Source organism: Myxocyprinus asiaticus, chromosome 24 (genome assembly GCF_019703515.2).
Source record: "Myxocyprinus asiaticus isolate MX2 ecotype Aquarium Trade chromosome 24, UBuf_Myxa_2, whole genome shotgun sequence".
Classification (NCBI taxonomy): domain Eukaryota; kingdom Metazoa; phylum Chordata; class Actinopteri; order Cypriniformes; family Catostomidae; genus Myxocyprinus; species Myxocyprinus asiaticus.
The window spans coordinates 36996655-37021458 of record NC_059367.1 but is presented as its reverse complement, the minus strand read 5'-3'; the positions used below and the strand labels follow the sequence as shown (position 1 = coordinate 37021458).

General features: G+C 39.7%; 1 protein-coding gene across 3 annotated transcripts in view; it reads right to left on the bottom strand.

Moving 5' to 3' along the window:
- The window catches only part of cabin1 (calcineurin binding protein 1), a 134826-nt gene that overhangs the window by 96090 nt on the left and 13932 nt on the right, over positions 1–24804 (bottom strand). For all 3 annotated transcript variants that reach the window (XM_051654169.1, XM_051654171.1, XM_051654170.1), the window contains exons 15-20: positions 22979–23110; positions 13428–13625; positions 11489–11719; positions 10937–11090; positions 4582–4694; positions 4244–4396 (exon numbers count right to left, since the gene is read on the bottom strand). In XM_051654169.1, coding sequence (XP_051510129.1) covers positions 4244–4396; positions 4582–4694; positions 10937–11090; positions 11489–11719; positions 13428–13625; positions 22979–23110 — 981 coding nt within the window. The remainder of the gene's footprint in view (positions 1–4243; positions 4397–4581; positions 4695–10936; positions 11091–11488; positions 11720–13427; positions 13626–22978; positions 23111–24804) is intronic.

Sequence of the window (24804 nt, the reverse complement as noted above, 5' to 3'; positions counted from 1 at the left end):
TCCATTCAGTTAGTTCGGGGACCCCGCCATGTTCCAGCGTCTCATGGATAAAGTTCTCGGACCACATACAGCATATGCCGCCATGTATTTCGATTATATTATTATTTATAGTAATGAATGGAGCTGTCCTGAGGTAGCTGCGATAGGCGGGGCTCACAGCCAACCCGAAGAATTGCGCAGTTGGGTGGGTGGAAGTTCAACATCTGGGGTGCCACGGTCAGGTGTGTCCCCAGGTTAACAAAACCGCAGCAATCATGCCCTGTCCGAGGCCCAAGACCAAAAAGGAGACGAGACAGTTTCTGGGGCTGGCTGGCTACCACCGAAGGTTTGTGCCTAGTTACTCTGTCACCAGCCCACTAACTAATCTTACTATAAAGGGGGCCCCCGATTCGGTCCAGTGGATGGAGTCGTGCCAATGGGCTTTCCTAAAAATAAAATCTGAGCTTTGTGGGGGGCCGCTTTTGCATGCTCCTAATTTCTCTCTCCCCTTTATTTTACAGACGGATGCATCAGACAGAGAGCTGGGGGCGGTGCTCTTGCAGGAGGTGGAGGAGCGACTGGTCCTGTACATTAGTCATAAGCTCTTGCTGAGAGAGACTAAGTACAGCACCGTGGAGGAGTGTCTAGCGATAAAGTGGGCCATCCTCACTCTTCGCTACTACCTGCTGGGGCAGGCCTTAACCCTCTGTTCAAATCACGCCCCACTCCAGTTGCTCCTCCACATGAAGGATACCAATGCGCGGATCACCCATTGGTACCTGGCACATCAGCCATTCAAATTGAGGTGATCCACAGACCAGGGGCGCAGATGGCTGTGACTGACTTTCACTCCAGAAATGGGGGGGGGGGGTTGGCAGGCCGGATGGCCTGAGTCGGGCGGTGGGGATATGTGGTGATGGGGACATGGTCGTGTATCTGACTGTGGGAGAGAGAGTGGTAAGGCTCGTCGCCTGGGTTATCATTTTCTCTAACACCTGTTTCTTGTTGTAGTGATGGCGGAGGGAGACATAAAAAGGTGCACGAGGCATCAGAGAGAGACCAGAGAGAGACTATACCTGTGTGTGCGCGTGACAAGAAGCATTTACTCGTTTGTGTGTGTGACAACTTGGCCAGAGTGCCCTTTTTGTTCAAGTTTTGTGAACGACTCCTGACTCCTTCATTGCCCAGATAACGAACCTGCTACTGTCACATTATATCAATTCAGTGCATAGAGCTGCTGTTTAAGTGAGAAGACAATAACCAAATGACTGCACAAAGTACATCGAGCAAGCAGATGCAACGAAGAGTGAGTCAAACACACTCTCTAAAATTTCCTCACTGTCAAGTTGGGATGCACGATTTGGACAAAAAGCCTTATTGTGATTATTTTGAAATATATAGTGATTGCGATTTGAACTGCGATAAACAAAAAATTAGTAAGTGATTCCTCTTGATCAAAAATAGGTAATGTTTTGCCATGTTGTACTGCTAATAAAAAGACTTCAAGTCTACTCTTTGAGGGTTCACACTTCAGTTTCTGAAAATGAACTAAACTTTTTCACTTCAGCCACTGCCGGCAAGTCTGATGTGTGACCGGCGAGTGCACATGCCTACCAGTACATCACTGTAAACATCTCTCATTCAGAAGTTACACATGTTTGTGTTGTTTTCTGCTCTGATTTGTTCACAATATTACAAAACATCTGTATGAATGTAAGAGCCACTTTTAACTCATGAAGAATACACAGAAAGCAACCGAGGCATATTAGTGAATATGAGAAATATGTTTACAGTGTAGTCTGGTGGTGTGAATAAAGTCTGTGCTTCATGATCTTATGATGTGTTGTTTATTGACTAACATTAGTGTACACATTAAATATACAGTATAATATACAGGTGTATCTCAATAAATTAGAATGTCGTGGAAAAGTTCATTTATTTCAGTAATTCAATTCAAATTGTGAAACTCGTGTATTAAATAAATTCAGTGCACACAGACTGAAGTAGTTTAAGTCTTTGGTTCTTTTAATTGTGATGATTTTGGCTCACATTTAACAAAAACCCACCAATTCACCATCTCAAAAAATTAGAATATGGTGACATGCCAATCAGCTAATCAACTCAAAACACCTGCAAAGGTTTCCTGAGCCTTCAAAATGGTCTCTCAGTTTGGTTCACTAGGCTACACAATCATGGGGAAGACTGCTGATCTGACAGTTGTCCAGAAGACAATCATTGACACCCTTCACAAGGAGGGTAAGCCACAAACATTCATTGCCAAAGAAGCTGGCTGTTCACAGAGTGCTGTATCCAAGCATGTTAACAGAAAGTTGAGTGGAAGGAAAAAGTGTGGAAGAAAAAGATGCACAACCAACCGAGAGAACCGCAGCCTTATGATTGTCCAGCAAAATCGATTCAAGAATTTGGGTGAACTTCACAAGGAATGGACTGAGGCTGGGGTCAAAGCATCAAGATCCACCACACACAGACGTGTCAAGGAATTTGGCTACAGTTGTCGTATTCCTCTTGTTAAGCCACTCCTGAACCACAGACAACGTCAGAGGCGTCTTACCTGGGCTAAGGAGAAGAAGAACTGGACTGTTGCCCAGTGTTCCAAAGTCCTCTTTTCAGATGAGAGCAAGTTTAGTATTTCATTTGGAAACCAAGGTCCTAGAGTCTGGAGGATGGGTGGAGAAGCTCATAGCCCAAGTTGCTTGAAGTCCAGTGTTGTTTCCACAGTCTGTGATGATTTGGGGTGCAATGTCATCTGCTGGTGTTGGTCCATTGTGTTTTTTGAAAACCAAAGTCACTGCACCCGTTTACCAAGAAATTTTGGAGCACTTCATGCTTCCTTCTGCTGACCAGCTTTTTAAAGATGCTGATTTCATTTTCTAGCAGGATTTGGCACCTGCCCACACTGCCAAAAGCACCAAAAGTTGGTTAAATGACCATGGTGTTGGTGTGCTTGACTGGCCAGCAAACTCACCAGACCTGAACCCCATAGAGAATCTATGGGGTATTGTCAAGAGGAAAATGAGAAATAAGAGACCAAAAAATGCAGATGAGCTGAAGGCCACTGTCAAAGAAACCTGGGCTTCCATACCACCTCAGCAGTGCCACAAACTGATCACCTCCATGCCACGCCGAATTGAGGCAGTGATTAAAGCAAAAGGAGCCCCTACCAAGTATTGAGTACATATACAGTAAATGAACATACTTTCCAGAAGGCCAACAATTCACTAAAAATGTTTTTTTTTTTATTGGTCTTATGATGTATTCTAATTTTGAGATAGTGAATTGGTGGGTTTTTGTTAAATGCGAGCCAAAATCATCACAATTAAAAGAACCAAAGACTTAAACTACTTCAGTCTGTGTGCACTGAATTTATTTAATACACGAGTTTCACAATTTGAGTTGAATTACTGAAATAAATGAACTTTTCCACGACATTCTAATTTATTGAGATGCACCTGTATATTCACATTATAGTGCCCTTTTATTTATTACAATGTGTTACAATTATGACATACTGGACGTTATAAATAACATCGTCCTATGTGCATTTCCAATTTAATTGTCTCCGAATAAATTATGTTATAAATATAATTGACACGTGTACAGATAACTGACATGCCTGAATAAATAAGCCAAGACCCACAAGTGTTTTTATCCCTTCTCTCCCCCGTCATTGCTTCTTGACTTTGGCGAAATGAAGCTGTCACTTAAAATATATAACTTTAAAGAAAAAAATAATATTTTGTCTATGGTAAGTAAACAGCAGTATCACCTTTTCATGATTTATAAAAGGAAACAAAAATGTAGCCGGCTTTTGCTGCTTCCAACAGCGTAGCACAATAAAGAAATATGGAATTTTGGTCACAAACATGGCGGCGCAGTCATATGGTGAAATCACATGAAACAGGTCAATATATGGACTACTTGAATGGTGTGTTTTATTCCTTTTAGAAGCTTGACAACCCCTGGTCACTATAGTTTTATTTTATGGAAAAGAGCACCGTGAACAAAGTTCTGAATTTTCTTTGTCGTGTGTTTGGAACAACTTTGACAAAATTTTCATTTATGGTGAATTCACCCTTTAGCTTTAAAATTATAAGAAACTTGTAGCTTGGCAAACTAAAGTTTTAAATTAATTTCCCAACATTGCTGTGGAGTACGGTTCTCATATGGGATGCATCTCTGCTTCAGTCAAACACGCCAGTATAGTGTGTGTGTGTGTGTGTGTGTGTGTGTGTGTGTGTGTTACCTGTGTGGCAGAATGATCCTCCAGGTATCTGGCTTTGCTTTTCTTGCTGGGGTAAGCATACAAACAATAGAAACACTGCTCTAGTGCAGTCTCCAGATCCTCTTTGTAAGGCAGATTCTCTCCTCCTGAGAGCTTCTGCTTCAACACACGCACCTGAAAACACACACACAAAAAACAATCTTTTGGCACCAGTAGGGGAATTGTAACGTTTGCTGTGATGAAGGACAGCTCATTCTATGCAGAGAACCATATGGATAGAGTATGGTATATTGTTGTAAATATGACATGACATATAACTCATGTAAAACGTGTAAAAGAGGATTGGGGAGGGGACTCACGAAGAATTTGAGCAAAGTGCCATCAGAGTTACAGCACCAGGACCTGCGGCCCAGATATTCATGTGCTGTGTTCAGCAGCATGAGGGAGGAGGGCAACAACGGAGTATCATCCTCTAGAGAAGGTAGAGATCACACACACAAAACACGGTTCACATGAGGTCTAAAATGTTTATTGAAAATGTACGTTAAACTTTTAAAAAGTATGCTCTGGATTCAATACAATCTAGGCTCTATGGACAGAGTGGAACCTTTGAGAAGTGTCCGCCCGGAGTCATTACAATGACACACACTTCACAACATACACAAACAACAGCGCTCCCGTGTCAGTGATAAAAAGATTGAGAAAGGAACTCTTAATGCTACTTGATGTACAACCCCAATTCCAAAAAAGTTGTGATAGTATGAAAAATGCTAATAAAAACAAAAAGGAGTGATTTGTAAATTATATTCAGCCTTTGCTATATTGAAAGCACTACAACTACACATTATATGATGTTTTTCCTTGTGAATTTCATGTTTTTTTTTTTTTTTTTTTTTTTTTTTTTTAAATGTACAGAAATTTCAAATCAGATGATTGCATCACACTCCAAAATAGTTGAGACGGGCAATTTAAGACTAATAACAATTTGAGGACTTGAAATAAGGCGATGTGAATCAGGAGATGTTAAACAGGTGAGGCAATCGTGTCATAGTACTGTATACTGTATAAGAAGCCTCCATAAACAGCCTAGTCCTTCAAGAGCAAGGATCGTTCAAGACTTGTTAATTTGCCAACAGATGCTTCAGCAAAAATCCAGCACTTTGTTCCCCAAAGACAAATTGGAAGGATTTTGGGCATTTCACCCTCTACAGTGCACAATATAATTAAAAGATTCAAGGAATCTGGTCAAATCTCGGTGCATAAAGGGCAAGACGAAAACCACTTCTGAATGCGCGTGACATCACTGTCTTAAAAAACGGCATTCATCTGTAATGGATATCATCAGAATCTGAATGTGCTTTATTGTCAAGTATGCTTACACATACAAGGAATTTGTCTTTGTGACAGAAGCTTCCAGTGCATAAACAATACAACAACAAGAGAGAGATAATAAATAAAAAATATATAAATATATCTTTTATAAAGTTGGCGGACTGAGTAAGTAATGATGTATTTATTTTATTTTTTTTACGCGGTCTCCGAGTGAATTGGACTCGCTCAATACACACTTGATCATCCGAGGAACCGGGATGCCTGTTTTGTTTCTTTCGTGCTGGTTCCGCCTACCGGCTGGAGTTTGTTTTTGTGGAATATTTTTAAGGGACATTAGAATGATTACGTCATCTGCCATACTCATAAACAGCCGGCTCACTGAACAATTGTTTGTCTGTCCGAGGAAACTGAACGGCTGTATATCAGCTGGAGTTTGTTTTGTGGAGGAACACACCTTCGAGACGTTCTTTGTGTTTATTCTGCCTGTTGGCTGGGGTCTGTTTTACAAAGTATTTTCTGTTATGTAATTTTGCCTCACAAAATTTGTGCAGAAGAACCGGACTTAAACAATCTGATGGCAAAGTTGTCGCAGAGACTCTCGTATGTGTACATGGACCTTTTGAGTTCAGAGGGATTGACGGCAGTTGGCGCTGTCATGTGCACGTTTTTCTTTTTTCTGTTTGTTTTGTTCGGGGTTTGATTGTTGCATTAATGGGGAATGTGGTCTGTATAATCTTGTTTTTGACACACAATTTATTTTTTTTATTATATCAATATGTCAAATGTTAATATGAGTGGATTATCTTTCTCCACATGGAATGTGAATGGGTTGGGGCACCCCATAAAAAGAAGGAAGGTTATTTCTTTCCTTAAGCATAAGAAATATGATATAGTGTTTCTTCAAGAAAAGCATCTTTCCCCACAGGAAGCTGAAAAATTTGGGAAGATATGGGGTGGACATGGGGAGTCATTATACTGATAAATAAACATCTACAATTCAAATGTCTCAAACAGATCAAAGATAAATTAGGAAGAGTCATTATTGTTTTGGCAGAAATTCAGGGGCAAAGGTTGATTTTGGCTAATATTTACACACCTAACGCTGATGATCAGGGCTTTTTTATAGATCTTTAAGGGATGTTGCAAGCTGTTGGCACCCCTCATGATATAATATTGGGAGGAGACTTTAATCTTTTGATGGACTCAGTCCTTGATCATAGTGAAGCAAAAGTGTGTAAGCCCCCTAGAGCAACACTGACGCTTCTCAGGATGTGTACAAATCTTGGTCTTACAGATATTTGCAGACTTTTGAACCCATCTGGTAGGGACTATACATTTTTTTCATCAGTCCATAAGATTTATTCTAGAATAGATTTCGTTTTGTTATCTAAGTCCCTCATTTCATCTGTTGTGGATTGCTCAATTGGAAACAATTTAGTCTCAGATCATGCCCTGGTGAGTTTAGAGATGTTGCCACATACGGAGAAAAAGAAATCATATAGTTGGCGCTTTAATGTATCGCTTTTGCAAAATCCTGATTTCCAACAAATGTTAAAGACTGAAATCAATGTTTATAAATCAATGTCCTCAGTATCCTCTGTGGGCGTGGCTTGGGAGGCACTTAAGGTGGTTCTTAGGGGTCAGATCATACAGTATGCCTCATTCATCAAAAAATCTAAAGCACAAGAACTTGTGGAGTTGGAAGGGAATATTAAAAGTGCAGAGGCAGAGCTAAAGCGCTGAATGTCATCTGATGGCCTCAGAGAATTGACTCAAAATACAGATACAATGCTATTTTATCACAGAAAGTGGAGTTTTGGTTATTCAGGGCAAGACGGTCATATTTTGAGTCGGGGGACAAAGCAGGGAAGCTTTTGGCTAGATATATAAAGCAGAGAGAGTCTTTTTCTACCATTCCCCCAGTGAAATCTGCTGGTGGTGAAATATTTACCTCAGCCATTGATATTAATAATGCTTTTAAAGAATTATATCTTGATCTCTATAGTTCCACGTCTTCATCTACTGATGAAGATATTAGAACATTTGTGGAACCATTAGAACTTCCTAAACTGATGACTGAGCAAGAAAATTCTCTTGATTCTGAGATAACCTTGGAGGAATTTGCCGAGGTAATTAAGGCCTTACCTACAGGCAAGGCTCCGGGGCCAGATGGTTTTGCTGCTGAATTTTTTAGATCTTAAGCTACAGAATTGGCTCCACTTTTGTTAGAAGTTTATACGGAATCATTAAAAGCTTTCTCCAACCATGACACAGGCACGGATCAGTCTGATTCTTAAAAAGGACAAAGATCCAAGTGAGTGTAAGAATTACCGTCCAATTTCCCTGATCCAGCTAGATGTAAAAATTTTGGCTAACCGGTTATGACATCTCTTATACATTTAGATCAGGTGGGGTTTATTCGGGGCCGCAGCTCTTCTGATAACATCAGACATTTCATTAATATCATGTGGTCAGTAGCAAATGATCAGTCTCTGGTCGCTGCCATCTCACTTGACGCTGAAAAGGCGTTTGATATGGTAGAATGGGATTATCTTTTTAAGATTTTGGAAATGTATGGGTTTGGGAATACATTCATTGTTGGATTAAGTTACTTTATAGACACCCGGTAGCGGCAGTACAACAAATTGATTAATTTCAGATTTTTTGCTCTGGATAGGGGCACCTGGCAGGGTTGCCCTCTTTCCCCATTATTGTTCTGTCTTGCCCTGGAACCATTAGCAACCGTGATAAGGAGGATGATTTTCCAGAGGTGGTGGTGGGAGGTGTGGCTGCATAAGCTTTTGCTGTACGCAGATGATATTTTATTATTTGTCTCTGACCCCACTAGATCTATGCCTTGCCTCCACAGAATTATTAATTCCTTTTCCAAGTTCTCTTGATACAAAGTCAATTGGTCTAAATCCGAACCTTTGGCTCTGACAGCATACTGCCCAGTAACGGCCTTTCAGCCAGGTGCCTTTCATCGGCCCAAACAGGGCATTAAGTATTTGGGTATTTTATTCCCAGCAAATTTGTCTGATTTAATTTTGACCCTTTAATTAAAAAGTTTGAGCGATGTGGACAGGTGGGCTTCATTACATTTATCTATGATTGGGAAGGTTAATGTTATTAAAATGAACTGTATTCCAAAATTCAATTACCTGCTACAGTCACTCTCTATAGATGTCCCCCTCTCTTATTTCAATAATTTGATAGAATTGCGAAGTCCTTCATTTGGAATGGTAAAAGTCCCAGACTACATTTAAAAAAAATTACATAGGCAGATTGACAAAGGTGGGCTAGGCTTACCCAAAATTTTGTTTTATTATTAGGCATTCGGTCTCAGGAATTTGGCTCATGGGTCGCTTCCACCTGAAAGAGCTCCTCCCTGGTTTTTTTATTGAACAGAAAGTCCTTGCCCCATTTCACCATTGTAAAGCCTTTCTATCAAACTAACCGGAGATGTAAAGTCACACCCCATTATTTCACATTTGCACATGATTTGGACAAGAGTGGCCAGAGTGTTTAATTCAGACATTTATTTAAATGTTGCCTCAAGCATATGGCTGAACCCAAAATTATGTATCAATAAGTCCCCTTTCTGTTGGTCAGCGTGGATTGTGAGCGGGTTGTTACACTCGGTGACCTGTATGAGAGTGGAGTGTTGAGATCTTTTGAGAATTTGGGTCATCATTTTGGGATTCCCAGATCTCAGTTTTACAGGTATTTACAGCTGCGCCACATGCTCTGTACGGTTTTTGGGAGTAGCACACACCCCCCTAAAACGGCAGATACTCTGGGAGAGGTGATTACTGCTTTTGGAAAAGGTCATGAGGCATCAGTGTATTACTCTCTGCTAATTCAGAAGCTAAAGCTCCATCCCCCAGACTCTATCAAGAGATTATGGGAAAAAGATTTGAATTTGGTATTGGAGGAAGAAGTGTGGACTAGGATTCTTAAAAATGTCAAGTCTGCATCTAGAGATGCAAGGGTTCACCTTATGCAATTTAAGATTTTACATCGATTTTATTGGGCCCCCTCTAGATTATATAGGCTTGGCCTTAAAACACACCCAACTGCTGGCGTTGTCAATCAGATGTTGGAGACACAACTCGTGCCTTTTGTGGGGGTGTTAAGATTCAAGATTTTTGGATGAATGTACAGAGCTATTTGTTTGACGTTTTGGGCACTCAAGTTTTGCTTTGCCCCAGACTTTGTATTTTGGGCGACGGAGCGGTCATAAATTTAGGGGACAAATTTATAAAAAATTGGATTTTGACAAGTGTTATGATTGGCAGACAAATCATTTTAAGGGGTTGGAAGTCCAACGGAGCACCATCATTCCGGGAGTGGTGTGCAGATATGGGGAGGGTGGCAGCGTTTGAAGAAAGACTCAACCGCTGTAAAAACACGCTGTAAATAGAAACCATTGAAGCAACACGAGCAGTCAGTTTTCACGATTACATAATTGAGGCAGCCATAATCGTAATCGCGATTAGTTTTTCGATTAATTGTGCAGCCCTAGTGTGAAATTTCAGCACTTTCAAAATATGCGATTGAATCACAATAAAAAATGTTAATCGACTGACAGCACTAATCAGAATACATTTGAAAACAGTGTTTTTTGTTTTCGAAACACTCTCCGTCTACACTGCCGTTTTTAAGCATTTTTCAAAAGTTTCTCATCCAAATTGAAATGTGTGAAAACTCTTAAATCCTCTTGCAAAAATCACTGTTCCATGCACGGTCTGAAATGTAATTGTCCTCGTGTTACGTAACCTGACATCAATTCCGAGTACATTTCCTTCGCCTTTGAAGGAATGCAATGTGAATGTTGTGCAAAGTAACGTTTAACTTCAACAACGCTATAAAAGTGAATATCAGGCACAAAAACGCTGCTACAACATGAGCCGCCATCTTGATTGTTTTGGGTTGAATGGATCACATGGCTGTGTCACATGACAACAAATAAGTCATTGTTTTAATATATCTCCGTTTCCCCTGTGCACACTACAACGCGAAGACTGCGTTTTAAAATTTATCCACACGTGAGAGCGTTTTCGAATAACTCTATTTTCACTGTCATAAAGCCATCTCAGTGTGGACGGAAGGCCAAAACGTAGAGAAAAAAAATAAAAAATAAATAAATAAAAATGCATTTTCATACAAAAACGTATTAGTGTGGACTTGGCCTTAGACATCCATTGGGAGTGCATTATTGTAAACAAGATTTTTTGTTTTAACAAATTGAGGGACACGTGGAAATTACTTGTCAGCTGTAAAATGCTGTCCATAGAGCATAACTTGTATTGCATCCTAAACATTCAGAGTTTTTTATAATAAGTCCAGAAGGCCTAACTGATGCAGATTCTTCATTCTTACCATCATCATCCTCATCTACCATGTGCTGCCGCAACATGCAGTCAAACGCTGCCTCTTCTTGTTTGATGAGGTGGTACAGCAGAATCCATGGCAACAGCGATGAGAAATGAGCTTCCTTAGGGTCATCAGGTAACACCATACTGTTGGCTATCAACTAGAGAGAACAAATACACACAAACAGCTGTCAAACAATGTAAAGCATGAGGATAATAGAGCTGTTCCCATAACAGAATTAGCACCATTCCCTCATGAATTTTAAATGGATATTTAGAATAGTGGTTTTCGATTTAGGAGTAAAATAAGGTCTGTGATTAAAATTACTTGAAGAGACTTTCACGTTTTGTTCAACAACACAGATTACACACAGTCATACCTCTAACTTGAACTCTGAAATGGTTGAGTGCTTTAAAAAATGTTGAATGCTTATTTACATGTCATTCATCAAGCACATAAACTCACATTCGCTTGATAAATGTTTTGTTGGCCTACAAATTGGTGTCTTGTCTCTACAGCTCTATACACAAACACAAACTTCTACCCACACATACGCACCTGTATGAGGTTGTTGGCGAGGCGGGGTAGGTTTGTGGAGCGCGGGGTGTGACTGAGCAGCTCGGGTTCGTCATTAATGCAGCTTTCAATGCCTCTCAGCAGAGCTGTGATGGTGGACACCCATTCTTCCTTGCTGGGTAATGCAGAGTTAAAGTGCTGCAGAGCTTCATTAAGAGACACTTCAGATGTCTCCAGACATGAGCTGTAGTCTTTCAGCCTCAGCAGGGAACTCTGGGGAAAAAAATTATGAAGGATATGGGGTCAACAATTTAAGTGTCTGAAAATGCTCATGATTTTTTTATTTTTTTTTAACAACTGAGGGTTTATGAAATGTTTGATAAAACGAATCATGTTTAAGACATGCGAGTAAAGCTAGCAATAACAGCATGCTGTTCTCAGTGTTGGGTAAATTACTCCTGAAATGTAATCTCACACTGATTACAAATTACACAATTAAAATTTTAATCAGCAATGTAACGTAATTTGATTAAAGGTATAACTATGAAAAAGATAGCATTAAAACATAATATAACCTTCATTAAAGATATAGTTCACCCAAAAATGAAAATTCTCTCATTATTCACTTACCCTGATGCCATCCCAGATGTGTATGGCTGTCTTTCTTAAGAACACAAATCAAGATATTTAGAAGATAGAGCTCTGTCAGCTCCTTTTAACGAAAGTACACTGGTGCAAACACTTTGACGGTTCAAAAGTCACATTTAGGCAGCATAAAATTAATCCACACAAATCAAGTCGATCAATGAATGTCTTCTGAAGCGAATCGATAGGTTTATGTAAGAAATAAATCGATAATTATTTTTTTTACTAAATCGCTTTAAATTTTCTTGTGAATTCACCAACGTGCTTACGTCACGCTTCACGTCAGCTGCTGGTAGGTAGTGTTAACTTTTAAGTTTTTAAAAGTCAATAATGTTTTAATTATTGATTTATTGTTTTACACAAACATATCGATTCACTTCAGAAGACATTCATTGATCGACTGGAGTCGTGTGGATTACTTTTATGCTGCCTAAATATGACTTTGGGACCATCAAAATTCTGGCACCCATGTACTTCCATTAAAAGGACCTGACAGATCTCTATCGTCTTCTAAAAATCTTCATTTGTGTTCTGCTGAAGAAAGACAGTCATACACATCTGAGATGGCATCAGGGTAAGTGAATAATGAGTGAAGTTTCATTTTTGGGTGAACTACTCCTTTAAAATAATTCACAAGAACTTACTAATTATTTGGTTTAATGGAATATTCCAGGTTCAATACAAGTTAAGCTCAAATCGACACCATTTGTGACATAATATTGATTACCACAAAATTTTTTTTTTTTTTACTCGTTCCTCCTTTCTTTAAAAAAAGCAGAAATCTGGGTTCCAGTGAGGCCCTACAAGGGAGGTGAAAGGGGCCAATCCATAATCATTAAAACACTCATTATTTAGTATAGCCACATGACATAAACAATATACATGTTAACATGATTTTAGTGTTAAAATCACCTAGTAACCTTTTCTGTGTTAAGTTATAGCCAATTTTTCAACAAACCCTAAAACGACTGTAAAAATGATTTAAACAACTAGAGCTCAAATAATACAGTTTTAACGGAAGAATTAATGTGCACATTTCTGCCTTTAAACCCTCAAAAAACTGGCCTCATTGACTTCCATTATAAGTGTCTCTGAAACCTCAAATTTAGGTTTTTTTTTTTTTTTTTTTAAAGGATGGATGAATCAAAATACATTTTTGTGGTTATCAACATTATGCCACAAATGTCGAATTAGCCTAAATTGTATTGAACCCGGAATTGTATTTCTTTAAGGCATAATTAATACATTGTAATGAAAGAAGGATAACATTATAATTCTATTCTATAGACAGGCTTCATAGAAAGCAATTTTGAGAATGTTGTTGTGTGTTATTTACCTGCAGCAGAAGCAGCTGTGCGGGTCTCTCAGGGGCTGAGCTGATGTAATCTAGCGGTTTGAGTCGTGCTGAGCTAGGGCCAAAGCTCAGAGTTGGCTGCAGTAAACGGACCACAGACGGGTAGTCTCCAGAGTCAAAGAGTCTCTGGATCTCCTCTAGAGACTGACATCGTTCAAGAGATTTCAGTTTCTTTTCAATCTAAATAAAGCAATGAAAAGAAAACATTAGCTGCATCCAAATTTGCATACTTCTGCACTATTCTACGCAATTAGCAGTAGTGTGTTCCCACTGAAAAATGCAACAAGATGTACAGTACTACGAGTACACAGATTATGCATTTCTTTAACCGAAAAAAAAAAAAAAAAAACAGCAGTCTGGAATGTTGAACACTTCATGCCTTGGCGGTTGCAGCTAGCCATACATTGAGGAAGAGGCGGGGTTACCAGTAATAAATGAGCCACTGTGAAAGAGATTCTCTCATACTGCTCAAAAAGATTTTCATGAAAATTTACTTAAATCATCTTTTACCTTTAGAACACTTGGAATACGAGGCATGAGTTACATGGACTACTTTTCGGTGCTTTTTTAAACTTTAAAGAAAGTCACAATTAACTGCTATTGTACTGAAAAGACTGACAGAGTTATTCATAAACATTTTCCTTTTGTGTTTCACATAAGAAAGAAAATCATTCGGATTTGGAACAACATGAGGGTGAGTAACTTAAGACAGAATTTTTAATTTTGGGTCAACTATTTCTTTAAAAGTACAGTAGCAAAAATGCTGGTTACAGATGTAACCGTGGTTCTGTGAATTCCGGATGACAGCCAGAGACGGTGCTATAGTAGTGGGTAATCACAGCGCCACATATCAAAAACATATACCAACAAAGTCACGTAGTGACGTAAGCCAAGCTGAGGGAAATATAAGCCACTCCAGCTCGGCACCCTGCCTCGGAATGTCTTCCAAGTGACAGGGAACTCTGGTGATCATCCGGAATTCACAGAACCACGGTTACATCCGTAACCAGTGTTCAGTTTCATTCCTCCTGACCTCCAGAGATGGTGCTATAGTAGTGGATGACCAGTACCAATACCAGTCAGTCAAAACACAGGGGTTATCGCTAGAGCCGCAGCCCACAAAGCGGATACAGCCCTTGTAGAAAGGCAAGTGACTGCCCAAGGCAAGGGTTGCTGAGCCTTCTTGTATGCCATGGCAATAACCTCAACAACCCACCGTGACAGCCTCTGTTTGAATAGAGGGCACCCTTCTTAACACCACCATAACAAACAAACAACTGATCAGATCGTCTCAACTGCGCAGTAGCCTCTACATAACACCTCAAAGATTGCACATGACACAAGAACAGAAAACGTCTCTCAATATTGGATTCAAGAACACAGCTCAATGGACTGATTAATAAACTGTTGAAGGAGCTCCTTAGGAAGGAAAGTCGGGTTGGGCCAAAGGGTAACACCAGTGCCCTCTGGCTTCCACCTCATGCAGGACTGACTGACGGACAATGCATGAAGCTCATTAACTCTTTTTGCAGAAGCAACAGCCAGAAGGAACTTCCACTAAAGGTCTGCATCTTCTAACGGCTCAAAAGGAGGTAGACAAAGAGACTCCAACACCATAGGTAAGTCCCACATTGGAGAACGAGGAGTATGAGCTGGATTAAGACGTCTCGCACCCTTCAAAAAGCTGAAAATTAGACTGTGGGAGCCCAAAGAAAAATCGTCAGCAGGTGAATGGTGTGCAGAAATGGCTGCCACATAAACGTTTAGGGTGGAAGCTGCCTTGCCACTGTACAAGAGACTTTGTAGGAAAATAAAAACTGCTGAAACTGTGCAATGCACAGTGTCAAAAATCCCGACCCTTACATCATAAACAGAAGGTTTCCATTAGGGTTGTAGCAGTTCTCAGTAAAAAAACTAAACGTATTGTTCACCATCCACGGTTCGGTAAGCATTGGCACCGCGGTTCACCTCAAGTTTAATGACGCATCTGGATCACAAGGTTTGACAAAGAAAACAAAGTGTCAATTAGACACGCACAGTTACTACCACTGCTAATGCACCTGAATGGATCTGTAAATGGATACGCTTTTACAACAGCGATGGTCAAAAAAGTTAACAGGTGGGGTTCCGGTGATGATACACCCTGATTCTTAACTGTTCTATGAAGACAATGTGTCAAAGAATTCAAAATCCTCGGGCTCTAGAGATATTAAAAGACTCTTACGTGCTTAAGCTGATACCCCAGACAGGGCCGCAGACCAGGGACTCAGTTTGGATGGTGCAGCGGGAGAAATCAAGCGTCAACTGTCCAGCATGTCGGTGATGCTGACGAAGGTCGTAGCGGACTTGAAGGATCTTACTGTAATACGTTGATCGATTACGGCCATGGAGCTGGTTACAAGAATCGGGGACTTCGAGAAATGGATCGATTATCTGGAGTCATTGGAGAGGGAATTAGCTGCTAACTCACTAGCGACCTAGGTGGGTTTGGGAAAAACTTTTGAAGAAAAGAGAATTTACATGCCCACAGCAAACACGGTCCTTCATAAAAACATTAAAGTGAGTAAGCCATTTGGTGACTTTCATGTTGCTGTTTAGCAGACCTGACTCACAGAACATTCACTTGACTGTCTGAGGAATTCGTCTCTTTTTCTGCTGGTTCCGACTAGGGCTGGAGTTTGTTTTGTATAATATAATTTCTTCAGGACTGCTTGTGCATAAATCTGCATGTTTTTGGTGCTTATGCCTCTTGTGGCCTGGAGTTTGTTTTGTGGAATATCTCTTGCAGGATATTGGAGTGATTGGGTTTTTTGTTGTACTCATGTATCGGCCGAATGGGCCAGCTTACTGAACATTCGTTTGACTACCTGAAGGTCTGAACAGTCCCTTTTTTTCTTTTTTGCTGGTTACGCTAGGATGAATCTACACATCCCTCCAAGTCCCTCATTTCATCTGTTGTTAATTGCTCAATTGGAAACATATGAGTCTCAGATCACACCCTAGTGAATGTAGAGGTGTTGCCACATATGGAGAAAAAGAAATCATATAGCTGGTGCTTTAATGTATCCCTTTTGCAAAATCCTGAATTACAACAAATGTTAAAGGCTGAAATCAATGTTTATATGGAGACCAACTGGTCCTCAGTTTCCTCTGTAGGCGTGGCTTGGGAGGCACTTAAAGCGGTTCTTAGGGGTCAGATCACACAGTATGCCTCATTCATCAAAAAATCCAAAGCACAAGAACTCGTGGAGTTGGAATGAAATATTAAATGTGCTGAGGCAGAGCTGAAGCACCGAATGTCGTCTGATGGCCTCAGAGAATTGACCCGATTGAAATACAGATATAATACTATTTTGTTGCGAAAGTTTGAGTTTCGGCTATTCAGGGTAAGACAGTCTTTTTCTACCATTCCCTCAGTGAAATCTGCTGGTGGTGAAATATTTACCTCAGCCAATAATATTAATAATGCTTTTAAAGAATTCTACCTTGACATTTATAGTTCCACATCTTCATCTACCGATGAAGATATTAGACATTTTGTGGAACCATTAGAACTCCCTAAGCAGAGCAAAAAAATTCTATTGATTCTGAGATAACCTTGGAGGAGCTCGGTGAGGTAATTAAGGGGCCAGATGGTTTTGCCGCTGAATTTTTTTGATCTTATGCTACAGAACTGGCTCCACTTTTGTTAGAAGTTTATACAGAATCATTAAAGAAGTGAAAGCTTCCACCAACCATGACACAAGCCCGGATCAGTTTGATTCTTAAAGGACAAAGATCCAAGTGAGTGTAAGAGTTACGGTCCAATTTCCCTGATCCAGTTCACTTGAAGCCGAAAAGGCGTTTGATATGGTAGAATGGGATTATCTTTTTAAGATTTTGGAAATATACGGGTTCGGGAATACTTTTATTGGATGGATTAAGTTACTTTATAGACACCCGGTAGCGGCAGTACAAACAAATTGATTAATTTCAGATTATTTTACTCTGGATAGGGGCACCCAGCAGGTTTGCCCTCTTTCCCCATTATTGTTCTGTCTTGTCCTGGAACCATTAGCAGTCGCGATAAGAAAGGAGGATGATTTTCCAGAGGTTGTGGTGGGAGGTGTGGCGCATAAGCTTCTGCTTTACGCAGATGATATTTTATTATTCATCTCTGACCCTTCTTGATCTATGCTTTGCCTCCACAGAATTATTACGTTCTCGGGATACAGATTTAATTGGTCAAAATCCGAAGCTTTGTCTGTGACAGCATACTGCCCAATAACGGCTTTTCAGCCGGGCGCCTTCCAGTAGCCCAAACAGGGCATCAAGTATTTGGGTATTTTATTCCTAGCAAATTTGTGTGATTTAGTTAGACTTAATTTTGACCTCTTAATAAAAAGGTTTGAGCGATGTGGGCAGGTGGGCTTAATTACATTTATCGATGATTGGGAAGGTTAAATGTTATTAAAATAAATTGTATTCCAAAATTCAACTACCTGCTACGGTTACTCCCTATAGATGTCCCCCTCTCTTATTTCAATAATTTGATAGCATAGCGAAGTCCTTCATTTGGAATGGGAAACGTCCCAGATTACATTTCCACAACACATTTTACAATCACAGGACTGGCCGCATTCAGTATACCGATCAACTTCAGTAACACCACATATTGGAGAGATGTGCCTAGACGAAACTGAGCAAGAAGCTTCAGGATGTCTGCTGTCCGGGACGGAGACAGAGAGATACGCATAGTGACAGAATCGATTGTCATTCCGATGTATGTGATTGATGGGAGACAGAGAACTCTTTTCCTTGTTCACTGAGAGGCCCAACCTGGCAACATGATCCAGAAGCAGCTAGGTATCCTGCACAGCCTGGTCTCTTGTCTGAGCACATAGTAACCAGTCATTCAGGTACGGTAGGATCCGCAAACCCTGGCACCATAGGGGTGAAAGGGCCCTTCATGCACCTCGTGAACACTCGAGGTGCTAGGGAAAAGCCAAAGGGCAAAACCTTGAACTGATAAGTCTGGTTTCTGAAATTGAATCGTAGGAACTTCCTGTGATGCACTGCAATCGGAATATGAAAATATGCATCCGTCAGATCGACATTTGTAAACCAATCTCCCTCCGTTACTGAACGAAGAACATCGGCCATGCGCAACATGCAAAAGGGGAGCCTCTTTAAGAATCGTTTGAGTCTCCTTAAATCTAAAATTGGACGAAAACCCCCATCTCGCTTTGGAACAAGAAAATATGTTGAGTAAAACCCCACCCTTTGAACTAGGTTAGTGATTCCCAACCTGGGGGTTGCGACCCCCACTAGGGGTTGCCAGGGTTTCACGGGGGGTCGTGAAGCTCTCTCTATTTTGAGGGTTATAAGGAGAAAAAAATGGAATGGGTTAAAAAACATTTTTTAATAAAACAAAATATTTTAGGTTTTAATCATATTTAATGGTTTATGAGATATATAAAAAGATAAGACATACAGTATGTCTATCATAGGCTGTTTTTTGAGGTTTGCATCTCGCGAGAGTGGTAAGGATGCAGGTTTTTTAAAGACGTGGCAAAACTGCTTGTTCTAATTGTAAAGTACTAAGCAATGATCAAAACAACAGGTTAGCTAGCCAAACCAAATCAGCGACTATGGCAAAGTGTCAGGTAGAAGAGAAAAACGAAGTACAGTTGAAGTTCAGAAAGTTCAGAAAATGAAGATATACACTACCGTTCAAAAGTTTAGGGTCACACTCACTTTTTTTTTTTTTTTTTTCACATTTTAGAATAATAGTAAAGTCATCACAACTATGGAATAATAGAAATGTAAATATGGGAATTATGTTGTGACTAAAAAAATCCAAAAACTATGTTTTATATTATGTCTATATTTTAGCATCTTCAAAGTGGCCACACTTTGCCTAGATTTTGCAGAAATGTACTCTTGGCATTTTCTCAACCAGCTTCTTGAGGTATCACCCTGGGATGCTTTTTAAACAGTATTGAAATAGTTCCCATCTATATGCTGGGCACTTAGTAGCTGCTTTTCTTTATTATTCGGTCCAAGTCATCCATTTCAAAAACTTTTGTTTTTTTAAATAACATTTGTTTTGTAATTAAATAAATATGTTGGCACAATTATATTTTTGTCTACAAAACTCATTTCAAACATTTAAATTTTAACATTTCAGATCAAAAGATTTTTAAGATCATGAGAAACATTTCAGGCAAGTGACCCCAAACTTTTGAACGGTAGTGTATTTGGTTTTATTTATTTATTTATTTATTTATTAGTATGTATGGGGATTTATTATGATTTAACTATCTGTATTGAATTTGGTTTCATTGAGGCAATGGAGAAAGTGTGAATTGAGTGTGTGATTTGTGGTGAGAGACTAGCATATGAAACATGAACAGACTGTGCACACGATTGTCACTTGGTGTCACTTGAGCGCTAACGGAAAAGCACATGATATTCTCCGTGTCATTTCAACATTACAGATTGGCCGAATACATGATACGATACATTTTAGTAAGTTGTATTGTATCGTGACCTCTGATATTCATTCATGTCTTTTCATGCTCCAAGTTGGGGAGAGAGAGAGAGAGAGAGAGAGAGAGAGAGAGTGTGTTGCACCCCGCTCCCTTTGAATAGGCAGCTGCCGCAATCTGTCACACACGGCACTAAAAAACACTGCTTCTGGTTCAAATGATGGAGCGTGTCACATCTGTGGAAATGTAGCTAATGGTAAAACTGTATATAGCCTGTTATACGCAGACTATATGCAATTTGTAACAATTATGTTTGTGTTCTCTGGAATAGACAGTCCTTTTTTTCCCCCAACAAAATTCAGTAGGCTATATTTAGGCGGTGGGGGTGCCGATGTTCCACACGCTCTGATGACAACATCATAGGATTATCGCTGGGCATATCACATTATCCAACAACTTAACGCATACCGTTTTTTCTGCCATATCATTCTGAAGAGACATCAGAGCACCAAACCTCAGATGGTGGGTTAACCCAGGGAGTTTTCACTTTGGAAAACTTTGTACTATCAAAATAGAACACAAAACATCAGGGATCTTTTGACTAGAGCTCAAATTAAAATCACACTTTAAATATACATTAAAAGTTTTTGTAGTAATACCAAAAAAAACTGAACTAGGGGGTGAACCTTCTTTACTGCTCTCTTCTCCAACAAGGAACAAACTTCCTGAGAGAGACCTCAGGACTTGTTTGCTGAACAAACAAAAATGTCCAACCATCGGCCCAAATATCTCAGGCCTTGAAGGTTGTGGGGGCATTGACGCAGTCCCCCTGGGGTACGGCGGGGGGTATGACTACGAGGGCATCATCAGAGCCACAAAATCTCTGCTGGGTCTGAGGTCGGTTGGCAGGAATATGATGGAAGTGTGGCTGCGTAGGCACATAACGATAATGAGCAGGTGCTGTTGGCATTCTGAAGTTTGAAACACGCTGCACCTGTGTGAGATGCTTGGTGGTCACAGACAACTTCATGTGCTTTTCCAACACCATAGAGACATCTGGACCAAAAAATGCCTGGGGACAATGGGTAGGTCCCTCATGGTTTTCTTACAGTCCTCTGGCAATCTGGCTTGAGCGAGCCACACCTGACGGCAAGCAGTCAGAAGCGTCGCAGTGAGAACCCCAGTTCTCCTGTCATGTGTCCCATGGCCAGCAAGATCGTCTGCAAGAACTGTGAAATGGAGGGATCCACTTCCACAGACTCCAAAGAGCTAGAGGCAGCAAGAATCAATTGGCAGATTGTGTTCTCAGCACATGTGATATATGCTTTTTTAAGAAAGGAACCTGTGCGGCCACACTGGGCACCAGGGCATCGGACGTTCCCTTGAAGTGCTTCATCTGGTGACTGGTAGTGTAAAAATACCAGACACCAACGTAAAAATATGAACTTCGTATGAGGATTTTTTTTTTTTTTTTTTTTTATAAAAAACTACCGACCCAGTCGTGAAGAAGAAAAAGAATTCAATCCAATCCAATGCAAACACGTATCACCACAGCTTGGGAAGACGAATGTTCGCTGCTCCGAGAAAGCTGCACTGACGACTGACGATGAAAATACTCTATGACCTAATCGAAAGGAGAGAAAGCGAAAGAGCCGGGGTGCTGAGATGCAGTGGCTTATATTTCCCTCAGCTCAGCTTACGTTACTACTACATGACTTCGATGGTCTCTGGCGGTCAGGTGGAATGAAACAGAACAGTCTGTTTAATTCTAAAGGAATTACTATCAGATAGAGGGTGAAAAATGATCATGAAAAACTAAATTACGACTGATTTGGGAACAAGAAACCTTGACTAACATTATAAATGGACGACAGGGAAAAATAAAACATGTAAAAAGTGGAAATGTACTTAAGTGGCCCAATTCAAAATTTACTTACGTACTTACATGTGGCAAGTTCAATCCTCTGCAAAAATTCTTTATTATTTTATAAAAGAATCATTTTGCAAATATTTTGAATTAAAAAAGAATTTAGGTTTCATTATTTTTTCGTTGTACTTGTATTCAGATTTTAAACCATAATGTTTTGTTTATGAACTGTTCTTGCACATTTCAAGTTATTTTTGCATATTCATTTCTATTAAGCGCCATTCACACCGCCAGTGACTTTGTCGCTTGGTGTCGCTAGATTCTGCGATCTGTGTAGCTAGTGGGCGTTCCTACTGTTTGTCGACTGCACGTCTGACCATAGCTTTTAAAAATGTATCATGGATGAGACCCAATACCAGTAAAATTAAGATATCATTACAATTTGACAAGGAATCAGTTCTCGTCTCTAAACATTTACTTTCTCTAGTGGGTTTAATAAAACGTACAGTAATGTTCAGTGCATTATATCATTAACAAGATGATCAATCTATCAACAAATCATTAACAAGACGATCAGTCTATCATTAATGATATCAGAATAATGCAGGCAGTGTTTGACACGCTTTTCCACGCATCACTGTTTTATTATATCCATGCATGTGGTTACAGACAAATGATATAACAGTAAAAATTCCCCACGATGCTAAAACTTCTCCTCCGTCTTGCCTGCAATCGTATCCAGTCTGCCAGGAGACAGATGACATGAGCTCTGCTTTCTTCACTCTAATAGGTAGTCGCTCGTAATTTGCATAACGTTTCAATTTTCTCAACTTTGGCTTGTCGCTCTCCACGGCAGCTCGTGTAGCTGTAAGTCGTTATGCTCTGACTGAAAATTAATGTGATTGTGTCGCTTTCTTGAGCAATGCCGCTGGCGGTGTAAACGGGCTTTAGAGTGAGTCTGAGTTTGACCTAAGAATGCTGATAAATTGAAAGAGGTCTGTCTGCCTCTTAATGTTATAGATTGAGTCCATTCGGAAAAACATACTTTTAGTTCACAAGTTTAGCTGCCATCATCAATAGAGTTCTGAACAATACGTGATCAAATGTGTGTTAATAATCTATTTTCTTCACTGGTTGGTTAACACATTTTTAAACAGAACACGGACTCTTGTGGGATTTGATCCCCAGTGTTGTACCTCTTCTAAAGAGATGGCCGCATCCACGCTGAGGTTGGGCAGGATGATGGTGATTCTTTCCGTCTCACTGCTCTGACATTTCAGCAGCCCGACACACATGTCGTAACACTCCAGTGCCTCCTCCATGTCACCCTAAAACAACACATTCACACCAGAAGTACAAAGTCTGAGACCACATTGAAAATCTGTGATTTTTTATTTATTTATTTTCATTCAAACCTGGACAGAAGGTTTAGGATTTTGAAAAATAATATAAAAGTTATGTAAAATGAAGAAGAGGGGAAAAAAGAAAGATTGTACTATTTCTTGGTCACAATTGTGTGATTGACCATTTTAACTGCTTTGTACAAAAGGTCAGATTTCATTGCTTTCACTGAAGCACAAAAGGAATTTTCTCAAATCATTCTGGATAACATGGATCATCAAGTTCAATCTTGTGGACCCATGCCAGCTTAAGTGCATGCTGTTATTAAAGCAAAAGCAGAAAATATTAAAAACTAAGAAATTCTGAAATTAATGTTAATTTTAGGGCTGATGATTGCACGCATTCATTCAGTGCATTTAATTATATACAAAAAGTATGCGGTTAAAAAAATTTGTACGTAATTAATCATACCCCCAGACCGTAATGAAGAATTTTCCTACCATTGCAACAATTAAACCTTCAAGTACCACCTTCATATTTTTGTGAGTTTCAGTCAGCAGGGGGCAGTGAGCGCGACTCCAGCTCTACAGGGCAACGTGCAGCTCAAGTTTCATGATAGCCGCATTGAATGTTCACACACTGTTTTTTGTGTTTATTTAGAGTCCTACAGAAACCCTACACCTACCTCTACCCCTAAACCTAACCCTAAACCTAACCCTAGTAACAGCGAATGAGACTCTCGCGAGACTTAAGCTGCCGGGGGGGTTACCCTCTAAACACAGCCACAAACCACAGCAGACAGCTCAAGATGACATGTTCTTGCTTTCAAAAACAGCTGGGCGGAGCGTAACTCCAAATGCAGTTTTATGACACAACACAACCAAAGTGAGATTCTCCAAAAGCGGCTGTCTGATGCAGACATTATTATAAGGGCTTAGAAAAGCCCTTATAATAAGTCTATTTCAGACAGACTGACAAATTCAATTGTAAAATGGATTGACTATGGACTGTAGGCCAATATTAGGCTTGTTCAGTGATATGGAAATAAACAACATATTGCATTCTAAAGCAACTTTTTGCATAGCCTAATCAATACTACAATAAATTAAGATATATTTTAGTAATTACATGTGAATTATTTTATTATACATTATATTCATCATTATTTATAATCGTATATATATTTAATTATTTTTATTTGGGGGCCTCTATCTGCAAATATTGATGTACGTGATTAATTGCGATTAATCTGATTTATTAATCGGCAAATGACGCATTTAAAGGTGCACTAAGCAATTTTAATTTTGCAGTATATGTAGGGAATCATGTGCAATCACATTAAAATGAAGACTCCAGTCATATCAGTAACCTTATAAAAGCTGTTTTATTCTACATGGAGAGGGTCCGCACATGTTAGAATCACATGACCAGCCAAATACTACTCAATCTCAGTAACCATCCTGTTATTGGGCACTTTCACTCATTGATTAAAGTAATCATGGCTGACTGTGAATAACACATTTCTACAATGGCATCTGAAACTGAAAACTATTGATTTTAAAAGATGCTTCATCCGAGCTGCTAGGTGTCAGTGTAAGTCCAAGATGACACAAAGACAAAAGTTTGCCTTTAATTCTGCAAAAAATATATATTTTTACTGTCTTAGTTATTTCTCAATTTA